The sequence below is a fragment of the Battus philenor genome, unplaced genomic scaffold, assembly GCF_028537555.1.
Source record: "Battus philenor isolate CCGP_79_NKW_IND1 unplaced genomic scaffold, ilBatPhil1.0.hap1 SCAF_13, whole genome shotgun sequence".
NCBI classification, from domain to species: Eukaryota; Metazoa; Arthropoda; class Insecta; order Lepidoptera; family Papilionidae; genus Battus; species Battus philenor.
Genome location: NW_027181675.1, coordinates 9,440,619 through 9,467,997, shown reverse-complemented (window position 1 = coordinate 9,467,997; position 27,379 = coordinate 9,440,619). Strand labels below are relative to the sequence as shown.

Genomic DNA, 27,379 nt, shown 5'->3' with positions numbered 1-27,379 from the left:
AGAAAGATAACCACATGACAACGTACGTAAAAGATAACCATACGCTTCAGAGGCGCATGCTTTTCTAAGGCGTCAATTTTATAATAACAATGGATATTTATTTAAGTTAATCTAGTCATTTTATAGGTTTGGCATTATTGTAAAAATGAAATGCATTTATATGATATTTTTTTCAATTTTAAGTAATTTTAAACTTAAATCACAAGACCTCTATGAAAAATTAACAAAAACCAACAGTCATCGGTTTATGGGAACAAATCCAGTAAAATATCACAATAAATAGTTATTTATCCTTACAAAATAGTTGACTATAATATAAACAGTTAAAAAAAAACTCTAATATCATGAAAAATTTCTTTAGAGACAGTCAAGACAAAAGTCTTTCTTGTGTTCACAACAAACTGTCTTTTTGCATTTGGCACAGGTCATCTTTGCAATTATTTCTTTTTAGTCGTGCAAAGACTGCAATAATACTTTTTTTTTTGGCTGAGGGTTCTTCTGCATCATCTGTGGAAGCCTGTACAGTAGATTTTGGAAGAATATTTTCAATGTTGCTTCGCACATGCCTTGGCAAAGTGGGTGCTTGCCGTCTTTGCGTCATCCACGGTGCAATCAGTTGAGTACTGAGTTCTTTCATGAATTCTCTCCGTTTTAAAGGCTTATCATGTTTTGTTAGAACATTTTGACAGTAAATGACATATGAATTGATAAATGCTATATTTAGTATGCCATAAAACATGGTCATTGGCCATTTATTCGTTTTTCTCGAACAGGACGATGTTGAGCACATTTGATCAAATGTGTCAACGCCACCCTTAGGCTGATTGTAATACATTATTTCGGGATTGCCGGTTTTTGGATTAATGATACCTTCTTCATTACACGATGATGACAGATAAACCATCTTCGAGGGCTTCGGCTTGTATGACACTAGTGTCAAACATTCATCGTAACAGAACATTGATGTGCCTATTGGTCGAGATCGGGTGTTTTTAACTCTTCAGGGATCTTGCGTTTATTAGATCTTATAGGGCCAACAAGGTTCAGTCTGTACGGTGCCTGAAGAAGTGATTTCACGAGAAGTCGCGAGAGGAGAGGAGAGGAAAAATAAAAAAATAACTATAAAAAACAACATAAAAGATAACCATACGCCTCGCGAGCGCATCAACTGGTCATAGCCGCTGAACTATGCTACTTGTAGCATAGACACAATCATCCCACGACAGGGTAGACCGATGACTGAGTTGACTGAGAAAGACAAGTTAATACGTGCGCCTAATACAAAGAGATAGTAAACATTATTTCGCAGGCGCCTCTGCGACGTAGGTTATCTTTCTAGGGTTAAAGACTACTTACAAGTTTTTTCAATAAATTGTAAGCAATGATTTGAAATTAATCTGCCTTAAATTGACCTAATCTGCTTCATATTGAGGTAAAATCAAACAAAACATTAGTGTTTTTTTATTAAAGGTGTTGACATGTTGAGGTAACTAACTGAATTATTTTGAGGATGAAATAAAGGCATTATGCTTTATTTTAGACTTCCAAATTCCCTTTTTTATTTCTTTAAAAAAACATTTCATTTAAAATTTTATTTCATAAATTAGATCATAAGATTTATCTCGTCATATTTTGTGTTATGTATTCTTCCATATCAACTCTCGAAATTCCCACTCGTGGTTGCCCTTCAAAGATTGCAATAGCAGAGTCTTCCCAAGGCCACAAAACACGACTGGAATATGCAGATAGCATGTCTAATTGTGCTTCTTCTAATAGAAAATATTCACTTCTTGGTTTTCTATCCTTTCCTATTTTAAAATAATATTTAAACCCGGTTTTTTTCGATATTTGTGCAATCCAGGGCTCTGAAAAAAATTATATTTTAGTTATTATCATGACTACAATCACCAATACTAGTACCAAAGACCTTGTGCTGACATTTATAAATTCACGAAGTCTGAATACCGTGAGCATTTTTCTTACTTGTATATTGATTGATATTATCTTTACAACATTTAATATAAATATATAAATTTTATTTCAATCAGCTTAATACTTGAGGTATCCGAAAAATAATACAGGTAATATATATTACTGATCACCTCTAATTTCTTTTAAGAACAACACAGATCCCACAACATGGTACATCTCCTTTCCACTATTTCTCCTTGGCACTTGGATAGCAACAACTTTATTTCCTCTTTTCAAAGTCTTGTATTCCAAATTACCCACTGCCATTGAAAAATTTTCCATGTTAAAGAACCTCTTGCAATGCATTGCAAGGTCGCCCGATTGCTTTTCCAAAGCAGTGCAAAATAAATTGCATTGATTTATTCTGAAATTTTAAATATCATGCTAACATAATTTGAACAAATACCAGACATTTTTTTATGTATATAATGTATAGTCATACAAACCTCTCTGTTAATGGCATGTATGATATATCAATACCGCCTAACATTAAAGCATCAATAACATGAATCACTTTATTATGCAACTGATTAAGTCCTTGTCCACAATACTCCCTTACAACCTAAAATATACTTAATGCTTTTAATTAATTTCATTATTACCAAAACAACAAAAACTTTTTTGAAAAATAAGTACAAAAACTAAATATATTATAAGTTTTACCTCTCCATAAAACAATGTTTTTGCTGGAAGAGTTATGTGAACATCTACTAGATTTTTCCACCCATTAGTTTCCCTTTGAAAGACTTTTTTACCTCCACAACCTTAAAAAATTTGAATTGGTACACATCAAGATATTTTTTACATCCCAAATTGAAAAAGATAGGCGGGCTTAAGTTTCATCTGATAGTAAATTATACACCCTGTTCATAACAATATGTTACAAGTTATGGTTTTGAACTTAACAATTCTGGGAAGCATCACATTAACACTACATCTTTGTTTGTCTCGCAGGGGACAGACAAACATAGCAACAGTTGGTGAAGACCTTTGCCTGGATGTGGCACAAAGAGGAGGTAGAAAGTGAAACTAGCAATTAGTCTAAATTTATCACTAAATAATTTCATTTGAAATAATGGTTTTTATTATTATTTACTCTTTAACCTTTGTTTTGAAACATCATATTATGTACATATATTTTAGCCAAACAATCCAGTTTTTTTATTTGATGTGGTACCCTAGAGCCAAGAACCCAATAACACATATTACTGTCAATTGGTAGATTATATAGCTCCTAGTAAAAGAAACCATTAATGGAGGATCTTTGAATCATGTATATATAAATAGCACAAGTAATGTTTAACAATGTCTATTTACAGTGTCTGAAAACAATATATATATATATATATAGATAACAAATACATATTACCTATAAATATTTTCAATTGTGGACTATTTTTTCCATTACTTAAGAATGTGAAATGCCAGTCATAGACATTCTTTAGTATTTCCAAGTCAGAAATCTTTTCTAGATATGTTGGTTGTTTAGTGAATATTACATGTGAATCTAATGATTTCCTTTCCATACTGCTTAAGATTCTCTTCATGGTCTCATCAGCATGAGTACTTTCTGGCGGAGTTCTTACTTTATCTGGTAACTGAAATAAAGTAATATCCTATGCAGCGATTTATAATTTTAATATAGTTTTAATGAATAAACATTTATAAAAAAATAATGACCCCATTTTCTTATTTAGCATGGTCATCTATGAAGTATGTTAGTTGATAAGTGACTATTATTACTAAAAACTAGTACATATTTATTTTTATAACACATATATTATACATTTTATTAAAGTAAATTCTATGTCAATTTCAAACATACCTGCCATAATTTCAAGCACTCCGTTCTAATAGTCGCTTGACTTGACTCCATTAAATTTTTGTCTTTACTAAAAGCAGCTATCTTTAATAAGTTTAGTATTTGTTTCTCTCCGAGTCTGTAAACAAAAAGTTGAAACAGCTATTGACTTAAACACAACTGAAAAGAATGAAAATCGAGGCAGGAGATTAAAAAAGGATTGCTATTATTATATTTTTAAACATTTACACATACATATCTGTGTATATATATACATACTAAGTTTCAAATACAAAAATTGAGGCCATATTACATCATGCAGACCCTGTGTAGATTTGTAAGTTTTTTTTAAAAATAACTACTAATGTATCTAAAAAGAGAATGAGTTACTTGTGGTAATAAGTACGGACATGCAATTGCTTTTGTATACATAATCAAAGAATGCAGTATCCTCTTGAATAACACTCAATGGCACCAATGCTGTAATGTCCTCATCACGGTCTAATCCACTCCATAGCATAGAATTCACCGAAAATAAGTGTTGTTCTGCTGATTCTGTACCCAATTTCTTCCATTTACATACTAAGTATCTTTCGGAATTTGCTGGTCTTGATGTTACCGGTTTATGAATAGAAACTGGAACATGCACATTTTAAAAAACTGGATAGAAACGAAAAATAACACAAACATATTTATCAAGATTTGATTAAACATATATTAGGTTTAAGATGATTACCTTGTTCGAAACAACGGTACATGATGTAAATAAGACTTACGCTAAAAAGCGTAAAAATGTCAAACAATTTTACAACAAAATGTCCACCAGTGCGAACGAGCATTAATGCTGCAAGACATTGGCACAGGTAAAGTTGCTTTGAAAGGATTTCTTGTATATTTTCTTGACCTTCCACAGAAAAGCCCTGCAAAAAAATATTTTTATAGTTAATATGAACTTCTGTTAAAATTATATCGAAATGATTTCTAATTAAAAAAGGTGTTATTCACTGTGTTTTTATTGCTAGAAATCACAAACATTACGTATTTTTGTAAATGTTTATGCAATTACGTTTGAAATGAAAAATTATTAAATTTCTTCGGTGACTTTTAACTGATAACAAAAAAATCTAACCAAGTCTTCTTAGCTTGTTAAGCTAATAACATTCACTCTGTTTCATCATATTGTGGCATAAAATTATATAACTAACAACTCCATTAGCATTACCGCTAATTTGAAACACTAATGCCTACTCAATACTAAGACACAGAAATTGTATTATTTCTGTAAAACTTATTTAGTTTTCAACCAGTAATTTATTTTTGTGATATCCATGCCTCATATAACTAAAACCAATTTTTCTTAGTACTCTGTATTAATTTTAAAATAACTTAAAAACATACTCACTCCGTCTGCCATTAAAAAGTGAACGCCTTGATCATCCGTCTGTTTTAGCACAAAATCTTTAAGGGATGTAAGATTAGCGGGATCAAAAACATTACCATCCTCTTTCACTCCATAAAAAGGATTGAAGGTTTCCGGAGTGCCGGCATAAAAATCAGACAATTTAAAATCATTTGCTCCTTTTAAAGTAAATCCAAAACCTAGAGGTAGGTGAAGAATTGTCAAGTGGTAGTAATATAAAAAGTAATATTATAGTATATATTTAACAATATCTACAAATGATACCAGTTACTATATAAACCTTGCTAAAATATGGTTAATGTACATAACATGTAAAAGAAATTGGTTATGTGCCAACTGTTCACAATTACAGCGTCAATAGTATATGGAGTGTCAGTTGTGCGATGGTTATGTGGGCAAAATTTTCAATATTTTATGTAAATAAGTAATGTAATATTGCATGATGTTGTCTCATAACATGATTTAATTTCATTTAATTTCAAACAATATTTTCCATAAGGAAATTAATGAAGATTAATCAAAAAGGACATTTTGCATTATGGCTCAAAGGTACAACCATTTCAATTTCGATTAATTGACTATACATAAAACTTGTTTTTGAAAGACGCCCATACACACAATAAACAACTTGTATTTTGTTTTTGACATGCTCTGTACATTGAAATTTGTTGCAAAAGGCTGAACAAAAGCAAAATTTGTTTTGTGATTGTATTAAACTAGAACATGTTTATTGATTGAATCCTAATGCCTTTTTTTCTTATCCAAATATCAATATGATTGAAAATAATAATTTCACAAGTAAAAAAGCTATCTAGTTGAATAAAATTTTTATACATAATAATATCAAATAGCAGCAAAGGTGAACAATTCTGATTTCTTACAAAATTAACAATTAAGTACCAATGATACCATAACTAGTTGATGCACAAACGAATCTAAACTGTTGTACAATGTTGAACATTGGAAATACATAACCTTAAGACATTGTGATGTTAACCGTGGTGTGCCCATCTCTGATACCATGGACCTTAGCAGAAAGTACAATATGTATGTTTATTAACACTTTCTCAATTTTTACTCAAACACAAACATTTACTCAAAAATGCTTTGATTTTATCTTTTAGTCATGTTGTAAAATTTAATTCATATCTAACATTAATCTAAAATTAAATGTGTATATGAAGTCCTGGCATTCATTAAACAATAATCAGAAACTTGTTGGCTTTAAAATTGTTTAAATATGTCACTACAAATTTTAATTCAGTAAATGTTCATACGCTTGACAAAACAATAAAATATGAAATACCTTTAGCTCTCCAGCCTTTCCGATACAAAACATATTCAGAAAAACCCCCAGGTCCAGCACAGACATCAGCAAAGTATAAAATATTTTTAGTGTCAACTGCCAGTTCACCAGTCGGTTTCTTTGGTTTAGTGAACATAAAATCAAATACAGCATCTATGTTAGCCATTTTAACAGCAGCTCGATTTAGAAAGATTACAGCTCCAATGGTTTCATAAGGATTACTTCGAAAACGTGCATGCCTCATGTCTTCATCGTCCAATGTGTCAAAAATGGACTGTCAAAAAAAACCATCATTACATAAATTCATTTAGGGGATTTGTAATAATGAATTCTATAAACACAAACTCCTTATAAAATAAATAATTTCATATTCAATTGTCATGGAATTTTTTTAAACTTGCACACAACTGCTATCCACATAGGCTTTCCATGGTACATTACATTAACTCAAGAATTATATTAGCACCCTGTGTACAGAAACAGTAATACCTGCAGTATATGTATTGCTGGGAGTCACATTCAAAGCTTATGCTTGAATGTGACTCTAAGTAAGTGATTTACCACCTGATCTGAGTTTTATTTTTTATAGTAAGTTTATTGACACATTGCCAAAGATTTTCTTCTGCGCTGCAACAAAAATGACCTTTAATTTTAATCTAGGTGGTACTTGTTTTATTTTACCTTAGACTTAAGAATTCCTTGAAGTATGCGAGGTTCAACAAAATTAGTTTCATCATCAATAGTTAGTTTCTTTGATCCTTTTTCAAGCCATTCGTGTAAAACTACACCAGAGGGCGGCTCTGGAGGTGGAGTTGGCATCCAAGCCTGTAATAATTTAAGGCTTTAAATTAACTTTAACTTTCAATCCAATACATTAAAATACAGTTACCTACTACTTCTTCTACGGCTGAAGGAGGAGAACTGTCTGGTGTCCATTTGAAATCTTTAGGTGCTTCTCCTACAATAGAAGCTTGGAATCCCAAACCTCTTTTGCCTTTTTGTGTAGATGCTTCGACAGGTTCCACTCGTCCATGTTCAAATTTACCCAAACCTCTTCCAGGTTTAAAACCCATATTACTCATCATACGTTTAGATTTTTCTGAATATTGACCACCATGATCATCGACCAACCCAGTGTGTCTCTCTGTATCATTTGTTCTTTTAAAACTTGGTCTTAAAATGTCATCATTTTCTCCATCAGCGTCATCAATGCTTGTTCTATAATCATCATACTGGTCATTGGGAGATGAACAATTTTCACTCAAACTACTCCTGCTAAGTCTATTGCTTTCTGGACTCTGTTCTGAATAATTTAAATCCTTTTTTGGACGAGAAGTTTGAGTTGTCTGTATGCTATCATAAGTGTCAGGAGTTTCATCATCATCGGAATCTGCCAAAACTGTAATACAATACAAATATTAGAATTTATGAAAATAACTAAACATAGAAACTGCATATTAAAAGCTTTAGTTGAATAACAGATTTAATCTGATTTTACTTTTAATATCCACATGCCTTATGTTAGAAAAAATTAATAATTATATTCATAAGTAAATAATAACAAAATATTTTATGCATTATTTTAAAGAAGTCTTTACAAGTTTTACAGTCCATAAAACTTAATTTTCTGTTTTCAATCATTAAAGTGTATTATTCCATAAACTACATTATATTGATCCTAAGTTATATGTGATTGAATGCTCATCCCATAATTTTAAACGTCAAAAGATTACAACAAACTGTTATAATATATATATAGCCCTATTGGCTATCTTATAACAGTTCTTTTAACCTATTTCTTTCATTTTTAAATTATTGACAGATAACCTGATCCATGAGATGTGGTTGATGATGCTCGATAAGTATCACCTCTTGCTCGTTTTGCTGGAACTGAACTGACATCACTACTGGAATCATCATCTGATGTAGGATCTGGTTTAAAATTATGGATATATAACACACATTAGTTTTTTATATACATACCAAAATATCATATTTATTTTTAAATATCAACTTCTACAGTAAGCACAGTAATAAAACAGCAGTAAATTTCTTTTAATATATTACTATTATAAGGATTTAATATTACAAGAAGTATAATAACTGTTATGGTAAGTAACTTCTACAATTAGGGCCTAAAGCTATGAATGCCGTAAATTAGAATTTCAGTTAAAGTCCAAAGGCAAAATAACCGAACCGTATTACCAATAATCTTCTAACTTCGCCCTATTTTAATTAAAATGAATAAATCAAACTTCAAACATTTTTTTACTAAGAGCAAATAATTTGTAATTATTTGTCAACACACATTATTTTCAAGATATGCCAATTTTTAGCCGTTTTCTTGTTGGCTTTTGCTAATAAAATGATATTCTCTTTTCAATTATTGTAATAAAATTTATTTGGTGCAAGAATATAAATAAAGAATTGGATTGGTATCAACTATTATGTAAAAATCATTAACTTTAAGTGGTGTTTTGGATAGTAACGATAACAAAATCGTGTTTGGTAAATAAGTTTTTCACTACGCACTTACCAGAATTCATTATCAATTCCGCTGTATGAACAAAGAGTTCAACTACAATGAATTATTTTATAGTAAATCAAATATTATATTACTAATAGGCTTAATACCACATTAATATTTTTATTTATATAGAATCATAATTATTAAGGGGGACACAGCGAACATAGACAATTTACGCCACAGACTACAAGAACTAATGATTTCAGTGTTATTTGTACAGTAATAACATAATAATTATTTTTTATTATTATGTTAAATTCACAACGAGTAGACTAAGGCAAATTTCTTCTACTCAAAATATCACAATTTTGTTTATACGAAAACAAAGTTTTGTGAAAAAACATCAAGAGTTCAGACGTTTATGCTATAAAATCAAAACAAAACATGGGGCGTAGGGTTTTTTTACGTACATTATTGTTCTATATGTTACTTTTAAAAACAAAACCAAAGGGTACCACAATGGTCATGTGGTACCCTTTGGTTTTGTGTTTAACAAATTCTTTTAATTGATTATTATATTTGAAGACCAACGGACCCTCTTCTCTGAACTGAACAACATTATTTTTTGCTGTAGGAATAACATTTATTGTACCTGCACAATAAAATTATAATAAAGTAATGGTAACCTTATACTTGGTTGTGTGAATAGTCGCGTCAAAGGTTTGAATAAATAAATTTTTTTATATAAAATGTTAGCAAGGTAGGTATTTAATCGAATTCAGAAATAAGTAAATAATTTCAGCATTTTGACATCTGTCCAATCGAGGTTTAAAACCAAATGAAATTTTACTATTTTATTGTGTGAACATGGGTCTTTATCGATTTTCTCCCATAATATAAAGTTTTTCTTTGCGCTGCTTTTTCAAAGCAATGCGATTGCAGATAGAATTTGCTCTTTATAGGTAAAGTTTTTACTGGGTAACCAATGAAAGAGTAGTAAAAGAAAAGAAATTATGTACTCTTTTAAAATTAATATTGACTTTGTAGGAGTCGCTAGATGCTTACAAATCCGAAATATCATTTTGCAAATATTTTTTTAGTTCTCAGTAATCAAATAATATGGTTGAGTTATTCTATTAATCTTTCCGTAAATTGCGAAGCAGTCGCATCTGTCTGAAGTAAAAATGTTATTTGTAGAAAATTTTCCTTGAGCCGATAATAGCAATCGATCAATGCGTGCTTCCATCCTTTGAAAGATTCTTGTATCAAAATTTTAAACGAGTTTAAAGAGAGAGCCCCAATTAGGGAAACCCCGATTCTTAGGGTTCGAACTAGATCTAATAAAATCAACATACATTCTGTGTCATTAATATGTCATCTGGTCATGACAAGGTCAGACTTGAATGAAAAAAAAAATCAATCAACATGTTAAAACATAAAGTACAGAATTGTAGTACAGTAATTAAAAAAAACGAACACTCATAAAAATAAACAGCGTAATGTTATAAATTTCGTAACAAAAATAAATTTAAGACCCTGTATTAATTATTCATTAAATTAATGAGTAAATTTGATGTAACATTAGCTTCAAAATATAATAATGTCTTTCTCAACCTTGTTACAGAACTTTTTGATATCTAGTAAATTTGTGAAGCTTGCAGATGCCGGCTGAAGCCTATCCTACCAGATGCTTGATGATCCAAGTCTTCGAACCTACGTCCTCATTCCAAAGTCGAAAATTCAAGATTTTCTTGACGATTTTTGTACTTGTTTGGTACCAAAACTGAAAGAAAAAATTGAAGTTACCTACCATTTCTAAAATTAAAAAGCTGCTCAAAACACAACGTCTATGCTGCTGTGGGTAGAAAAACTCATACTGGCATTACAAAACCAATGATAATACTTATAAAATCTGAAGAGACAATCATGCATACCCATGGTCATATCATCAGGTTTTTAGCAGCCTTGGTTACACAAATTGAGAAACTGTTTAAAAAAATAGAAAAAAGTGACAGCTTCTGGTGTTTTGTATATTTTTTTTATTTAATTTTATTTTCCTACCACATTTATCTTTGTTAATGATTAGGCATGTTCCTAATCCCATCCAAACTTGTGGCTGTTATTATTAACAGGCCTGCTCCATGACAGTCCAGCTTCTAAGGCATCATTAGATGTATGTTTCTTAGCTTATCTAGATCAACTCAAGAAAGCTACATTATTTAAATGATTTAATTTACAAATTGAATGCAGTTCACGCCATCTGATCTTTTGCCTACAAACACTGCATTATCATAAACTAATTTTTTGGAAATAAAAAATGACAACACTTAATACTACCCAGTCTTTTTTGAAAAGTTCATATCATTTAATTTAAATATTAAGCAATCACATTATAATTTTATAGACAGAGATGTAAAAAAAATAAAATGGTTTTACTATCAGTACTTTATTACTGATGATAATTTTCTACATTTCTTTCACTCGAGTTGAGAAGTTATTTTTACAATTGTTAAATTCGTTACAGTCAATTGAAAGTTAGGTCTAAATGTTAATATTTTTATTTTACAAAATATCTTTTTGTATCCAAAGCCTATGTCACTTAATTTCTTTAACATAAGCATCCAACTCTGCATCTAATTGTTCAGCTGTTGGTACTGGCTTCTTGCCACGTGGTGCACCGCCACCTCGACCTCCACGCCTCCCTCCTCCTCCTCGCTGTCCAATGCCTTGACCTTTATTTGTACTTCCACCTTAAAAATCAAATTTTTATACTTTTATTTTTATACTTTTTATTAGTTATTATTTTATACTATGTAAAATCTCAAAAAAAGTTTCAAAAATCTTCATTATTATTATTTACAGCTTCAAATTTAATTAATAACTAATATAAATTATGGACTACGCAGGAATCTTAGAACTTTTGACATTAAACTAATATAATATGTTTTTCTGAACTAGATGCTATTAATAACTTTTCAACTTATGCCACCTTTTATAAATGTATGTTAAAAGAATTACTAACCTCTACTGATATTTCTTCTAGGTGCATTACCCCCTAATGGCCGACTTCTGTCTTCATTTCTTATGGTACTAATTTCCGATGTTGCTAATTGTATGTTCATTGCACGCCCGTCCAAAGGAACACCATTGTACTGTTTCATAGCTTTTAAAGCATCAGCCCTTCTTTCAAAAACCACATCAGCAGTCCCTGCAATGTTTTATTTAATCATTAACTTGAAGATAAGAACTTCATTTTCTACTTAAAACAAGTTATACTTATTATAAGTTTAAAGCAAACATCTGTTAACAAGGCATTAACTGCTGCAGCAATCTGCTTTATCAAAAATTTGGTACCCTACTCTAATAATACAAAATGATAAGTTCTTACCTAAGGATCTGCCAGATCTGTCATAGTGTACAGCGGCACTCTTAAGAATGCCAAATTCTGAAAAAAGTTCTTGTATGTCAGAGTCTGAAACTCCAAAATCCAAATTTGAAACTAATAGTTTTGTAGGGCCAGTCGTCAAAGGGGCACTTCTCTGAATCTTCCTGTCGTTGAAGTCATTGAACATATCATGTTTCCAAGTGCTGTTAACATCACCCTGAAATAGTTTTTCCTTCATAGATCATGCCAACTGACCACCTGTTGCCTCTGAGCATACAAACTCAAATTACATGGCAATTGTACATGTTCTAATCAATATATAGTTACATAAATACAGCATAACAATAGTGAATACATCGGGCACATTTGTTACAAAATAATGGAGAAGTTAGTTGAATTGTAAGAATTTTATCACTTTCACACAACACTCTGAAATAACTATTCTCTGAGCACCATTAAGTCCCACACGCGAATACACAATCCCACTTATTATTTCTGGTCCATGACGGTTGTAGCTTAAAACAATGAGCTTCAAATATTGGAAATCGCCCCAATTTTATGCAGTTGTTTTCCATCTCATATCCATAAAAGTAAAAGTAGCTTGTTGTCTCCAAATATAAATTCATATTGAAATTACACTGAGATAACGTAATATCCATTGTTACATTGTGCTGCAAGATCCAAGGTGTCCTAGGATTTGCATGCTAATAAAATGTAATTACTGCAGTAAGGGTTAAATTGAAGGAATAGTTTTGGTAAACAATAATTGGTACTCGTTAAAACAATATTGTGGAGAACTTTATGTTTTTCACAAGACTCCAATAACAGCGTTGCAGAAAAAAATATGCGATTGCATTTCACGCGTCATAATCCATTTTTGTCGGCCATTTGCAATTGTAAGATCATCTAGTATTTTGATTTACCCTTGTGTAATTAGCTGGTTTGGATACTCCTCCGCGATTTCTTCCACGTAACACACCACCACCACGATTATTTCGGAAACCTCCTCCACCACGAACTGGTCGTTTCACTTCAAATTTTCTGCCTGCACCGCCACCTCCTCTACCTTTTTTACTGGATTTTATTATGTCGTCCAACGCCATGTCAATTCTATCAACCATTTTTAATTCTTTTAAATAAGTATACAACTAAGAAATAATTACTGCTTTCAATCCTTATTAATGTGATTTATAAAACAAAGAAACGTATGCACGCTTAATCTTTCTCAAAGTAAAGATGGAGCTGGGGTAAATGATGTGCCTAATGCTAATGCATAGACAACGCTTTTTACGTCTATGCCTGTTCGTACGATACGTACGTAAATAACGTAAGTAATCGATAAAAGTTAATCTTATAAATTGACTTGAATGTTATTACATGATTTTCAGAGTTCTGCATAACCACAAAATTTATTACAATTATTTATAAATTAAATAATAGAGACATATTACGAAAAAATTGTTCATATTCGATAAGTTTGTTTTTGCCACCTTCCTAATGTTGTTTTTTTTAGCCCAAATAAGTAGATAAAATCATACAAATAAAAAATAAATCCAAAAAATAACTTTAGCCTAGGATTGATACAAAAGCTTTTTTTATCATCATATAATATAAATCTTTTAAAATAATGACTAAAAAAGAACAAATGCAAATTAGCAAAATGTTTCTGAAACTATTTTTTGTATTATTATGCCAAATTTGATTATGTTTAAAAATACTAAATAATGTAAACATAATTAAGAGGACAAATTATGATTTGTTAATGTCAAATCTTGAAACATGATTGTATTATTGTCGTTCTCCGACTGTCAAAAAGCGTATCCAAATTAGGTATAGAATTGAACTAGTTTTTGTCATATTTGATGTTATTAATTGAAAATGGCTTTAAATAAGTTCATGCACCCTCGCAATATTTATAAAACGCCGCCAGATTTTTCAAAGTTATACAAAACATATGAAGAATTTTCAAGTATTGCCAAAATGGTTAGTTGATATTTTATTTAATAATTTTTGTTAAACGCTTTTTCTAAAGACTTATAAAATATATTAATTTAATTTTAGGATATCACTGGAAAAATAACTATCGACTTTAAGGATACACGTGCTCTAAGAATTTTGACTAAGTGCTTATTAAAATCAGATTTTGGCTTGAATGTCGTGATACCAGAAAATAGATTAGTACCTACGCTACCATTACGACTTAATTATGTATTGTGGATTGAAGACTTAATGATGTCTATTCAAAAAACAAACATTACTGGATTAGATATTGGTAGGTATTTATTTTACTACTTCAGATATAACTAAAATGCCGGGAATTATCAATTATTTGCTGTATGAATTAAAATTTAAATATTTAGCAATTAGATGTCAATACTACGAGTCATTTATCAATCTAAATAATCATATTATAAATTTAAGATCATTAATGAAAAACTTGTAAAAAAGTCCTGTTATATTGTAAAGATTTTCTAAAGTAATAATAAAGCCAGGGAAAAAAATAGTCAGCTACAGCATTAAGGTAAAAATGACCACAGAAAAACCCATCTGAGTTTATGTTGGGTTTTTCTCAGACCATGGGGCTTGGGGTCCCTCATACCTCTCAGGTTGAATTTTTATAATGTTTCCCTTTTAAAAGGGAGCTCAATTTGATTTTAGTGCCTCTTGAGAACATTTGGACCCTAATGGCTGTTAAAGATAATCTACCAAATATTTCTTACAAGGAAGCTTAAAACATTTGCAATACTTAATAATGACATTATGACGTTATGACTGCCTATACATTCTCAGTTGTATTTGTAATATGTGTGGAGGAAATTGTTTCATAAAATCTGTCAAGAAATTATGTCAATGCAACTTTTAGAAAAAACTTCTTTTATAGTTAATTGCCTTGGTATTATCACTTATTGTCCTGATTTATTACTATAGTTATAATTGTATGAATGTAAAATTTTAGGTACTGGAGCATGTGCAATATATCCTTTATTAATTGCCACAAAAAATAAATGGTCTATGGTTGCAACAGAAAAGGATGATGAAAGCCTGGAAAAAGCTAGGGAAAATGTAGAAATAAATAGTCTTAAAGACCTTATAAAAGGTTAGTAATATGCTTTGAAAAGCTTCTGAGTTTTTATTTCATATTCCTTTTAATTTTTATAAATATAACATAAAGAACAATTATTTAAAAATTGAAAAATATCTCCGTCAATGTCTATTATTTTTACTTTGCTAAATTTTATCGTAAAGAATAACCAGTGTTAACAACTTTTTTATTTCTTACTTTAAACATTATCAGAGCAAATAAGGTAATTAAATAGTAATAGTGTGGATTATCAGTTCTGTTTTGCTCTAAACTTATTTCTTTGCCTATAAGTTGTAAAAGTGACTAATTAATTACTGATGTACACATTGGAACTAAATTAATTGAAGGATTTCTTTTGGAGGCAAACAAGCATAGTAATTCCTCTCATTCATGTATGTTTGACCAAAAAGGTTGTTGTCCAATAAAGACCATAAGCTGGTAGATGTGAATTGGGTAGGTCCAACTAATAGGTGAACTGATGACATAGTCAAAGTCACAGGATGTCACTGTATGCGAGCAGCATAAGACCAGTCATTGTGGCAAACCTTAGGGAAGAATCTATGGAGTGGCATCAGGGGCTGTATCCAACATTTCCTATTAGAAATCTAATGGATAGACCTACATGCAATAGACGTCCAAACTTAAAATTTACTTAAATATATAATATTAAATCATGGCACATTATTAAGAAAATAGGTAAAAATATAAATATTTACATCAATGATTACAGTGCAAAAGAATACTACTTCATCACTTATAGAACATTTGTTTTTGGCCGAAACTGATCTTAAATTTGATTTTTGCATGTGCAATCCACCATTTTACAGTAATATTCAAGATTTATGGGAATCACGCAGCCCTGCAAGGTAATTTACTTTTAATTACTAAAATCATTATTTATACTTGGTAAACTGAAAAACCTTTAATTATCTTAACTTATATGATAATAAATGTTATAAAAATGTGAACGTACAGCTCATCTGGTATACAACAACATATAATTAATAAATAATTAATGATAACATAATTACAAAAACCAAATTTAAATTCATATTCTAAACTGTTAAAATTAATTATTGTTTACCATCTATTCTTTCAAACTTTATTCTGTCAGAATTAGTCTTGCATTCCTAAAGAAAAAAAAAAATTAATACGACTTATTTCACAGTGATTGAAATTTGTCTAAAAGCAATTAAGCTTTTTCCTGACAAATGAGATTCATTCATCCCTTTAAAGCTTCACCTATAACCAATCATTTATAGTAATATTTAATTTAGGGCATATGTTATCTGTTATTGTATGTGTATATTTTAATGATTTAGAAATAGCTTAAAAACTCTTTATTGGCAGGAATAGAATACTTTAGTGTTTTCTCTTATTTATAAAGCTGTAGAGAAGACTTCACTTCTAAGTAATTCAACTCCTTAATGTAGGCAGCCAACAATGTTAGTAATTTTTTCTTTGGAATTGATTGTTAATTGTTGTTGAAGACCGCCAGTGATTTTGTGAACCACTTCAATGAATATTTACACCCCTGTAAACAGAAAACTAGAAACAAATGATTAATTCTATTCTATTTAAGCAAAAAATATCACTATTATGTTTCAAGGCCTCCTCCGAAAAATGGGTTTACAGGAGCACCTCAAGAGCTCATAACAGAAGGCGGAGAGCTAGAATTTTGCAGGAGGCTTATTAATGAAAGTGAAAATTACAGAAATAGCATTAGGTAAGTAATCTGACCATTGATTTAAAAAAATTGTTCAATAGAACTTTAAGTCAAATTAAATTGTCATTTAACTAGGTTATGAATACAATATAACCACATTAACTATTATAAATGAATACTGCACATTACATTAACATAATACTGCCAAGAGTTATTGCTCATTTTACTTCTTAGCAGTATAGGATATCCACCCAAAACATAAACATATGATATTTTTAAGGATCTGAAAATGGAGAGGTCTGAAAATGCTGGATGCAGGCTGCTTCCAACTGGTGTTATTGGATCTATGGGGGAGATTTATAACCAGCACTGAATGTTCTATAAATGAAATGATGATGAACCTCTTGGATACATATGTTTTATCACCTAAACCTGATTATGACTTAGAAATTATTTCGTTTTTTTATTTTTAAGAAATATTACTAAATCATTCTTTTTATTTTTAAAGCATTTTCACAACAATGATTGGACACAAGTATAATATGAAGGAACTTGTGCTTGATCTTAAAGCAAAAGGTATTAAATATACTACTACAGAATTCTGTCAAGGTAGAGTCACTCGTTGGGGCTTAGCATGGACATACCAAGAATATGACTTACATAGTTTAGGTGAGAAATTTTATTTAAAATACTTATATGCCTTAAATGTTACATGTTTACATGTGTTATACACTGACACCATTTCATTATGTATAATATTGCAAAAATATTCTTAATTCAACATTTGAAATCTCTTTCAGTTCCACCAAGACACAAAGATAAGAAAAAACATGTACCAATAACATGTGTCTTGCCTACAGTACAGGATCAAAGTTATGAAGTAGAAAATGTAACTGAAAAGATAAAAACCATCTTTAGTTGCCTTAATATTGATTATGATCAGATGACTAAAAAAAGAAATGAAGTGATAATTAATTTTGTAGGATTAAATAACACATGGTCTAATCAAAGACGTAAACGGAGACTTTTAAAAAGATTAGCGGAACCTGAAATAAAAAAGCAAAAATTAGAATATCAAGATGGTAATGAAAGAACTTCTGAAGTTAGTCAGACACAAACTGAAGAAAAATCTAATTTATTGTGTGAAACTAAAAGTGACAATGGTAATGAACACAGTGCCTTAGTAAATGGTGGAAAGCCAATTATTCAAGGAATTATTAAAATTTACAAAAAACAAAATAAATTAATTCTTGAAATGGAATATCTGGACGGTAGTGCTGGTAAAGATGGTATTCATCAAATATTACAATACATTAAAAATAATTGGAAATATATGATTGTTTTAATTAAATGATATAGAACTTATATTTCATAGTCACAATAGGCAGACTTGGCTCTGATATTCAGTGGTAATCGCACGTTTCGTCCGCGTCCTTTTTCGTGACTATCGCTGCTTCCTCTGATTTGTTTCGGTCAACTTCTTCGTCTATCATACGCAATAAGTGCCCTGAAATGATCCCGAGGTTAATTTAGTCCTCTTTGCGCATGATTCCGTACTCTACATATCGGTTTTTTTTTTCTCGTACCCCCTATCTTTGGTGGGACAGGGACTTTACGGGCAATTTATTTTTTCACATAATTATTTATTATTTCCATTCTCTCCTTTCGTTCTTCACATATTCTTTCAATTCATTCTTTCATGCCACATTTCTGCTATCTTTCCCTTTTACTCTGTGACCTTTCATTCCTCCCTCATTACATGTTACATTTTATCTTTATTTCTTTTCGTTTACATTTTTATCACATTTTTAACTCAAAATTCATTTTATCACATTTTTTCTTATCGTCTATTTAAAATTTTTCTTATTTTTTTTTAATTTTTATTTTTTTGTATCACTTTTTTAATTATTTCCTTGCAGTATGAGAAGAATTCTTCCCCAGTATCCTTTCCGCCTATCAGGGAGGCTATTGACTCCTTCCTGATTTTAACGCCAGACCGACACTCGAATTCGATCTACATATCGGTTAGTCCTGCCTGTCCCTCCTCTCAAATCAACTTTAATTTGCAGCCACCAACCTAGACGAGTGGTTTAGGAAATAGATAATAGACGTCAATTTTGATAAAAGCCAAGCGATTCTTTTTTCTAGAACCTAATTAGCCCGCGCCCGCAGACTGAAGTTGGACGCTGACCGTAGTATAGTTACATCAATGAAGCAGTAGAGTATATTCTTCAAATAGAGCTAACAGATCATTCAAGCCAATTGATAATATTGTAAGGGACCAGAAAATGCGAAGTAATTTCAAATGAGAATTTTTTGTTAAAAGATTTTATTACATCATGGAATTGGTGGTGTTTTATGTGTATTTAGATCTTATTTGGGCAACCATAGACCTAAAAGCAATAGACTTTCATTAAACTGCTTGGCAGAACTTTTACCATTCGTTGTTCACTCTGCACTACTCATCCACCCTCTCCTGGATACTGCGCTGACATAATAAGTCCATGAAGAAGAAGGGCGTCGTGTACCTCACTGTAGAATAATCCTTAGGAGTAGTAAGCGAGAGAGATGTAGTTGTTTTTCTCCAGTCATAACTCTTAATTACTCGCTATGTTCTTTGGTTAAAGACTCAGCTTAAAGTCTCCAGTTTTCTATTCCAATGTTTTGTCTCAAAAGCAGTCTTAAACTTATTCTGACTAATGTCCGTCACATCCGCGGTGGGCTATTAATTTAAGGAAGCTCGCAAAAATTTGCCATGAAAACTAGTTTCCAGAGCATTGATTAAAAATAAAAAAACTGAGGCGGCTAAATGGTTTGTATTTTCGCTACTCTAATTATTTATTTTATAGAAATGATTGCAATTATTCAAGTTTACATTTTGGAAATTAATATTCAAAACTTAATTTTAGCTTCATTCAGAAAAGATTAACACTTTTTTTCAAGAATTTTATCGCTTGTGTATTTATTATACACTAAAAATATCTTACAGGGTAAATATTTAGGATTACGTTATAGAATTGTTAGTACAAAAAATATCTCATGGTGGTAGAATTACACAAGCAATTTTGCCTACAAAACATAAGACAATTAAATTCTTTTCAAAAAACGTATCTTATGGCAATACTTCAGTTTGTCAATGTCATATTGTCAAAATTACGCGCGTTGTCGTTTTGTAGGGACCGCATTTCATCAAATTTTGTTTGAAGTTATTGTTCATGTTTTGAGATACTTCTTCAAGAATATAATATTGCATTTTGTCTAGCTATGACATAGCTTATTTATTTTTATTAATCTTTTTCAATATAGACGTAGAATGCCGTTTATTTACTAAAAAAACTTAGATAGAATGAATCAAATCTAAACATGTTTTAAAAACAAAAGGGGTTTTTAAATTACTTTACTTGATTCATCAAAATGAGCTCTGATAACGATCGAGAGGATAATTTTGAACCTAATACTTTTGGTAAGTATAAATGTGATAATGTTTAAATTAACCAGTTTGATATGAAATATTTTTATCGACTTTCAGTTCGAAAAGCTACGAAAGGAAAAATAAAAGCGGATAGCAGAGAAAATTCAAGTAGCAGAAAACGGTCTAAACCAAATAATAAAAGCGAGGAAACCAAACCCAGGTATGTTTGTTTTAATTTATTAAAAAATACCATGTTAATGGCAATATTCCACTCTGATGCTTGTGAATTACATAGTCTACCTCCTGACCCTTGTTAGAAACATTACTTTATCATCAAATTTCATTTAATTTTCTTGTCAATATTTTGGGGCTGTTAGTAATACTTTTTCATTGTTGTCTCTGAAGTTTTAATAAAGCTAATTATTAAGAATGCCTTTTAATATAATATACTTATATGATATACATTAATTTATTGTTTTAGTAAACCTGGAAAAATTGCTGAAGTTGAAACAGATCCGACGATATTGCAGAGACGTCAAAAACAAATTGACTATGGGAAAAATACTGTTGGGTATCACAATTATACTAAAGAAGTGCCTATGTTAGTATTATAAAAACATTGTTATTGCTGATTATTATGTTATTCCATTGTATAATTTTTGTATTTACAGTGTTCAGTATTATTATTGAGACTATTTTTCAAATTTTTACAGGGATAAGCGTACTAAAGAAGATCCTAAAACCCCGGATAAATATTGTAAATATAGCCGTAGATCATGGGATGCACAAATTAAATTATGGAGGATTAAGCTCCATCATTATGATCCAAACACAAACATTGACTGCAAGACAAAACCCAAAACTAATTTAATAGAATCTGATTATGATTCGGACACAAGTTAGATTAATTAATACTACCTTCATTTTGTATGTCTTGGTAATGACAATTTTATGACTCTACCTAGACAAATAATCTTAGATTTAAGAGTATTTTATCCTGTAGTATAAACATGCATGATATCTATTTTACATGTGAATATACCTGTTGTACAGGCAATTGTTTGATAGGTATCCAAATGACTACAGAATACAAAAAAAATCACTAACTATAGTTTCATTTCCTATTCTAAACCCCCTAAGAAAACACTAATTTTCAAAATATAAATATTGGAATATAAGGGCTTGATTAGTGATAAGTAATTTTAACATAGAAGAGTCTAATTTGATTAAACTTTAAAGCATGGATGCACAGACCGCGGCCCGCCGGTCGAATATTGGTGGCCCGCCGATGGCAAAAATAATACTCTCGTACATTCGAAAAATATTTAATTCGAATTATTATCAATTTTTTATTGTCTTTAATTACCTATACTTCTGGCGGTCGGCCCGCCATCAATTCATGATTTGCCCGAGTGGCCCCCAGTCTTAATAAGTCTGTGCAAACATGCTTTACAGCTATGAGTTCTAAATGTATCCTGACTTGCAGAGTTAAGTTCATAGCTTATGTTTGAGGCACTTTTTTAACTCATTATACTGTGTTTTGTCCATATTGTATGATGAAGTTGAAATGTAACGAGTAAAACTTCAAAACAGGTATAGATTTTTTTGAGATGCAATGCGAGTTATGGGTACATATTGATAATCATTGTGATGTCTATGCTATGATCTACTCATGCCTGTGTTCAAAACTTCAATAAGTTTCAGCTTGAACCTAGTACAGATTTTGTTTGATTTGGTAACCTGGAGCGAGTGGACAAGAATAATGGAATGGCAAGTATTTTAGGAGACCTGTTGTAAAAATAGACCTTAAAAACTATGCAACCAAACTGTAAACCTATGACTATGGCTTAATGACGATACCTATGGCTGTAGCACTCCGATATATTGCCTTGTTCTAGTCTGAATAGTATCGTATATATATGTATGCATATGTATAGCAGCTCAATAGACAGATTGAAAGTCCTTGTGTAAATTTTTTAAATTCAAATTGTATTAAAGAAACTATAAGGCAAAGCAAACAAAGCCACTTGATGGAGTTTTAAAAAGAATATGTCAGCACCAACATGTACGCGTCGGCCCCTCCGACTCTGCTTATAAAAGTCGCAAAGTATTATAAATAATACAAGATGTATTATTTATAATCATCACATCTTTTACTCATATATCCTCATAAATCAAATATATATATATATATATATATATCTATTGTAATTATTAAAAAAATATTCTTCTGCTTTAAATGGAAAAAGATTAATAATATTGTAAATTAAAAGTCGTCGATTCTGGCACATAGTTAATAAAAAATAATATAAGAAAAAAGTAATAATTTTTTGGTGGGCCCTATTACTAATTACTATGTAATAAAAGAGAACGGAAATAATGGAAATTATTTATTAACTTGTTTTATGTAATCGGCAGATCCACTCTGTTTAATATATCGCGTGCTTGTTTTACAATATTATTGTTTTTGTTTTCTGTAGCCAGTGATTGCAATTTATCCATATATTCATCTATATTTGCTTCCGTTGCACCACTGGTTCCACCTGAAATATGTTTAATTATATAAATCATGATACTCATTCATTAGGAAAAAATTAAAATAGAACCTATTGAGAAAATTTGTTCTTGCTCAGGGAAATAATACATAAATTTAGTTCTCTAAACAATTTCTAATCTACTAATTGTAACTTCATCGCCAATTTTGTTATGTGAAACTGATTTGCCAATTTTGTTTACCCATATGTTCAACGGAACATAGGTAAAAAATTAGGCATAGGCCTATAACATGTAATGCCAATACCATAGATCATATAAGAAGAAAGTAATTGCAGATATCAATTAATTAAATGATTAAGAGAACATTTACAGAGAGATATTGTGTAGATAGTAGTGCATATTATGTGGTATATATACAATTCTTAAGTTGAAAAGTACCAGGCAAGGGCAGAGCAAGTTGCTGCAAAGCTTGTACGAGGGTTGCAACGAGGGCACGTCGATGTGCGACTAGTGAAGCCGTGCGTTCCGCAGCCGCTGTAGTTTCGGCGCGTAGACGGGTCGTCGCCGCACTCACCTCTTCGGCGTGTCGTTGAAGTATTGCATTCTGAAATAATGTGATAATATTTTACTGTTTTACTTTGGAATCTTATATGTGCATTAAAATCATCACGACAATCTATAGCTGTAAGGCTCCCCCAAATATGGCGACGTTGGTCGGTCTTGCGCTACCAACACCCAGCGGATTCTCATGACTGTGTCAGCTGTGTATGATAGCTTAGGCTGGGAATGCTTGAAGAATGGAATAGGAGGTATAAGGAAGGCACAACGGCGTCGACAACGCGGAAGTTTTTCTTGGACGCCATCTCAGCCTACCGCGTGCTCCGCAGTGTCGAGGTAGACGGGGTCTTGGTCCAGCGATTCACGGGGCACGAGGGGTTCTCTCAGTACCTTCACAAGCTCAAGGAGGGCCCCTCGTGCGTCTGTGCGAACCGGGCGTGAACCAGACCGTTGTCCACCTTGTAGCCCACACACTGTTTCGCGTTCGGAGGACTCCGTGTGGACTACGAATGCCCATTAAGCATTAAGGTTAGGTCCCTGATAGGCGAGGACTCAATGGCCTCGCTTATCAGGGAGGAAGAGACACGTCCTGAATTCCTTAGGTTTTGTAAGAGAATTGCTGCACATATAATAAATAAGAATAAAAGTTAAAAGTAACAAAATTGTAAATAAAATTAAAAAATGTAAGGAATAGAAATACGTACATAAATGATATAAAGTAAAATAAAATAAAAATCAATATTGTAAAAACTGGGAACAAGGCGATGGATGAAAGGTATTGGAAAAGAAGGGAAAATGGAAAGAAAGGGTAAGACTGACGAAATGTAGAAAGCAAAGAATAGAATGAAAGATCTTGAGATGCATGGAAGAAGAGCGCTAAAATAAAATAATTAGAGAAAAAATTAATTAAAAGGAAATAAAAGTACCTAACCCATAAAGCTGCTGGAGGTATGAAAGGCCCCTAATAACGGGGCCATAAAAAAGAACCTGAGTACAAAATCAGTTTTGAAAATAAGATGAAACTTAATTGCACACTTACCTGTTGCTCATAATCAGAATTGGCTTTTCTTAACTGTCGCAGCTCTGATTCCCTCAATTTATTGTGTTGCAGAAATTGATCAGTGAAAATAGGAATATCTGTGTCACCACCAATCAAATCATCACCCTGAAAGAAATGATATTGTAAATATGTGATATTAAGAGATATTCCAGTAATAAATTGCTTTTAAAATAAAAATAAATAAATAGATAAATGGGGACAGCTTTTATATTCCTGTTTGATCAACTAACATAGTCCCTAGATTGTTATTTTACTACCTAGTTGCAATCTTCCATTATTTGTTATAAAAAATCACTATGAACTACATCTTACCATTAGATTTGTTTTACTATGTAATTATCAGTACCATTTTTTTTTGCTTTAAAAATGAAAGCTCTTCAAACTTCAACCTAGGTTAAGTTCAGAATACATAACTTATAGAATTGTGTTATTCCATATAAATTTTAACACGAGTCTTTGTCACAAAAATGTCACAGGTAAATGCCATAGATATTAAGTTTGATAGGCATGCTGAAGATTGTATTCAAATATATTGTGACAATAAGTTACTGTAACAATTTATCTATTTTAAAGCATCAAATTCAAAGCAGTTCTGTAATATTTCATAAAACTCAGTCCTGTTCTGTGTAATTTTGAAAGTGGAACCTTACTAAAGCTGGAGTGATGCAAGGTCTTGGCCGAGGCGGTGTTGGCTGTCTCGTTACAACAGGAGTACTTTGAGTTATAACATTGTGTTCAGATTGCTGGGCTGCACCTTTTAAAGAATATAAACTCCATTAACAAAGCCTTTCTATTTATTATATCAAATAGCAGATTTAAATACAATGGTTATTACCAGCTGCCACATTTTGGCTACAAGTTTCAGGAGGTATATTATGTTTTACTTTTTTGCTTGCACTCACTGAATCTTTTTGCTCCATTTGCTGTTTTCTAAATTCTTTATATGCATCTGTCTTTTTGTATTCAGCCCACTCTTTAATATACCTGGAAAAGTAACAGATTTGAAAACATTTTCGTAGCATGTCTAGACCACATTCAAACAAGTTCATTGGTGATAAGTATAAAGGCTTTGAAGCAGAGAACGTAAGCTTATTTATAAGTAAAACAATTTAAAGCTTTTACAACTTTTTAATTACCCTGTGTAGAGTGATTACTGTGGAATATGTTACATAAATTAATTTTTTCTATTGGAATTCAATAGGCCAATAACTTTTGGCAATTCAGTCTGCAATGATAGATAATAAAAATAATCCTAACATGATGCAATTCTAATGATTTTTATTATTATATTACTTTGTTTATTATTTCTAAAGCTATTGTTATTTGGATAGAGTGTACCATATATTAATTGACAGGAAACAGCTATTTATTTACCCCTTTAAAGCTTCACCAATTGCAATGTAAAATGTATAATTTGTTTAAAATCAGTTTTGTTTAATTTTAATGGTTGTCTTTAACAATTTAGTGTATTCATACATACTAACAATGTTTGTCACCAAGAATCAAAGTAATTACTGGGCAATTTATTCCATAATGTACTTATTTTTATCCTCAATTATATCATTGATATTTGGAATGGGTGTAGCATAGATTAATTGACAGAAAATGAGCTACATGGTCAGCTCTTTAAAGTTTTTAAACTTATAACCAATCACTACATACAGCTCACTTGAAGATAATTAGAACTAATTTTCCACCACAATTAAATTAAAAATATTATAAAAGAAATTCATATTATTTCATTCAATCAACATTTATACTTACTACTAGGAACATTACTACATTACTACTATTATTGATATAATACCTCTCTTTGTCTTGATCAGCAGCATCTAAATACTGTTGCTTTTCCTCAGCTGGTAGTTTACTCCACTCACTAGCTAACTGACGCGTAAGCTCTGCAAAACCTAGCTCAGGTTGTTCTGCTCGTAATTGGTCTCTTCGCTCATTTAAAAATCTCACATAACCTGGAAAGTTAGTAGTAGTGAAACAAACCATATATAGGAGAAATATCAAATTGCAATACATAAATAGAATTAATTTAAAAAATCTATTAAATTATGCCCTATTTTTATAAAATGCCAATAAATTCAAAGTATCATTTATTTCTTTTAATACAAACTTAGGTTTCAATATGAAACACAATACTACGAAGCTGAAATTAGCTGATTGTCTCTTTCCAAAGTTACTTTTATATGTATTATTTAAACAACAAAATTGGCTATTAATTTCCAAAAATATTTATTATTATAAATATGTAATATACAATTAAAATCCAATAAAAGTAGTTACTGACCTGTGAGGGGTTGCCTTGGAGCTGTAACATCACGTGGAACTTTAGGTTTCCGTTTTTTGGGCTTTTTCGGAGATGGCTTTTGTAAATCTTTCGTAGCTATTGCTTGTATTCCACTTTCAGACTCATTGTCATTGTTCGGCAAATTAATAGCATTAGATCCGTCTTGGTCATTGCCATTTGCAGATGTATCTTCAACTTTGTTTATTTGTAGTTCTGAAGACTGTGGCTGCTCTAAGTCCATGATTTTTTATTAGTTTGCTTTTGCTTTTTGTAATGTTTATACAATTTAATGTCACTGTTGCTCACTGGATTCGGTGGATGTTTGACAAATAACGTTTACAATTTAGCGTGACATAGATAATATATGGTATGGCTGGTATTTTCCAAATCAAATTAATTGTAATGTTTGTGTATTATTTTAATTTCAAAAATGTACACACACCGGCACTCATTCGGTGC

At 31.0% G+C, this 27,379-nt stretch overlaps 5 protein-coding genes across 6 annotated transcripts; 2 read left to right on the top strand and 3 right to left on the bottom strand.

Annotated features, from left to right (window-relative positions):
- Positions 1-1,524: 1,524 nt before the first annotated feature.
- On the bottom strand, positions 1,525-9,178 carry Cmtr1 (Cap methyltransferase 1). The gene is made up of 14 exons (XM_068776986.1): positions 9,035-9,178; positions 8,326-8,430; positions 7,392-7,897; positions 7,180-7,323; positions 6,499-6,772; positions 5,175-5,371; positions 4,509-4,692; positions 4,183-4,408; positions 3,797-3,911; positions 3,341-3,569; positions 2,635-2,735; positions 2,418-2,533; positions 2,103-2,335; positions 1,525-1,865 (listed from the first exon to the last, which is right to left on the bottom strand). The coding sequence occupies exons 1-14, from the start codon at positions 9,042-9,044 to the stop codon at positions 1,618-1,620; spliced, it is 2,688 nt and encodes an 895-aa protein (XP_068633087.1). The 5' UTR covers positions 9,045-9,178; the 3' UTR covers positions 1,525-1,617.
- Positions 9,179-11,359: 2,181 nt separating this feature from the next.
- Positions 11,360-13,612, bottom strand: Ref1 (RNA and export factor binding protein 1). Of its 2 annotated transcripts, none has more exons than XM_068777127.1 (4): positions 13,274-13,612; positions 12,354-12,582; positions 11,988-12,173; positions 11,360-11,715 (listed from the first exon to the last, which is right to left on the bottom strand). In XM_068777127.1, the coding sequence occupies exons 1-4, from the start codon at positions 13,469-13,471 to the stop codon at positions 11,561-11,563; spliced, it is 768 nt and encodes a 255-aa protein (XP_068633228.1). In that variant the 5' UTR covers positions 13,472-13,612; the 3' UTR covers positions 11,360-11,560. The 2 variants fall into 2 exon arrangements, with proteins under 2 accessions (XP_068633228.1, XP_068633229.1); XM_068777128.1 differs by having other exon boundaries at positions 11,365-11,715; positions 12,354-12,567; positions 13,274-13,493.
- A 545-nt stretch (positions 13,613-14,157) lies between these two features.
- Positions 14,158-18,452, top strand: LOC137933484 (U6 small nuclear RNA (adenine-(43)-N(6))-methyltransferase). Its single transcript, XM_068777442.1, has 7 exons — positions 14,158-14,333; positions 14,412-14,622; positions 15,307-15,447; positions 16,163-16,298; positions 17,042-17,158; positions 17,607-17,767; positions 17,899-18,452. Exons 1-7 carry the CDS (start codon positions 14,229-14,231, stop codon positions 18,450-18,452), a joined length of 1,425 nt encoding a protein of 474 aa, XP_068633543.1. The 5' UTR covers positions 14,158-14,228.
- Positions 18,453-20,297: 1,845 nt separating this feature from the next.
- On the top strand, positions 20,298-21,551 carry Slbp (Stem-loop binding protein). The gene is made up of 4 exons (XM_068777501.1): positions 20,298-20,561; positions 20,628-20,730; positions 20,992-21,111; positions 21,224-21,551. The coding sequence occupies exons 1-4, from the start codon at positions 20,513-20,515 to the stop codon at positions 21,411-21,413; spliced, it is 462 nt and encodes a 153-aa protein (XP_068633602.1). The 5' UTR covers positions 20,298-20,512; the 3' UTR covers positions 21,414-21,551.
- Positions 21,552-22,899: 1,348 nt separating this feature from the next.
- Positions 22,900-27,378, bottom strand: Hmg-2 (High mobility group protein 2). The gene is made up of 7 exons (XM_068777651.1): positions 26,921-27,378; positions 26,432-26,591; positions 25,460-25,608; positions 25,275-25,378; positions 24,604-24,729; positions 23,445-23,610; positions 22,900-23,053 (listed from the first exon to the last, which is right to left on the bottom strand). Exons 1-7 carry the CDS (start codon positions 27,159-27,161, stop codon positions 22,914-22,916), a joined length of 1,086 nt encoding a protein of 361 aa, XP_068633752.1. The 5' UTR covers positions 27,162-27,378; the 3' UTR covers positions 22,900-22,913.
- Between the last annotated feature and the right edge of the window lies 1 nt (position 27,379).

Bases quoted from the DNA above. Each gene is read 5' to 3' on its own strand.
- Ref1 (XM_068777127.1), bottom strand. From the start codon at position 13,471: ATGGTTGATAGAATTGACATGGCGTTGGACGACATAATAAAATCCAGT. The intron at 12,583-13,273 runs GTAAATCAAAAT...TGATCTATGAAG, and splicing joins AACCAGCTAATTACACAAGG to GAAAAACTATTTCAGGGTGA. The intron at 12,174-12,353 runs GTAAGAACTTAT...AAAACATTGCAG, and splicing joins CAGATCTGGCAGATCCTTAG to GGACTGCTGATGTGGTTTTT.
- LOC137933484 (XM_068777442.1), top strand. From the start codon at position 14,229: ATGGCTTTAAATAAGTTCATGCACCCTCGCAATATTTATAAAACGCCG. The intron at 14,334-14,411 runs GTTAGTTGATAT...ATTTAATTTTAG, and splicing joins TTTCAAGTATTGCCAAAATG to GATATCACTGGAAAAATAAC. The intron at 17,159-17,606 runs GTAAGTAATCTG...TTATTTTTAAAG, and splicing joins AATTACAGAAATAGCATTAG to CATTTTCACAACAATGATTG.
- Cmtr1 (XM_068776986.1), bottom strand. The intron at 6,773-7,179 runs GTAAAATAAAAC...TTTTTTTGACAG, and splicing joins AAGGAATTCTTAAGTCTAAG to TCCATTTTTGACACATTGGA. The intron at 3,570-3,796 runs GTATGTTTGAAA...ACTTTATTTCAG, and splicing joins AGTGCTTGAAATTATGGCAG to TTACCAGATAAAGTAAGAAC.
- Slbp (XM_068777501.1), top strand. From the start codon at position 20,513: ATGAGCTCTGATAACGATCGAGAGGATAATTTTGAACCTAATACTTTT. The intron at 20,562-20,627 runs GTAAGTATAAAT...ATCGACTTTCAG, and splicing joins TTTTGAACCTAATACTTTTG to TTCGAAAAGCTACGAAAGGA. The intron at 20,731-20,991 runs GTATGTTTGTTT...TTATTGTTTTAG, and splicing joins AGCGAGGAAACCAAACCCAG to TAAACCTGGAAAAATTGCTG.
- Hmg-2 (XM_068777651.1), bottom strand. From the start codon at position 27,161: ATGGACTTAGAGCAGCCACAGTCTTCAGAACTACAAATAAACAAAGTT. The intron at 26,592-26,920 runs GTCAGTAACTAC...CTAACTTTCCAG, and splicing joins TCCAAGGCAACCCCTCACAG to GTTATGTGAGATTTTTAAAT. The intron at 25,609-26,431 runs GTATTATATCAA...TTACTTTTCCAG, and splicing joins GCTGATCAAGACAAAGAGAG to GTATATTAAAGAGTGGGCTG.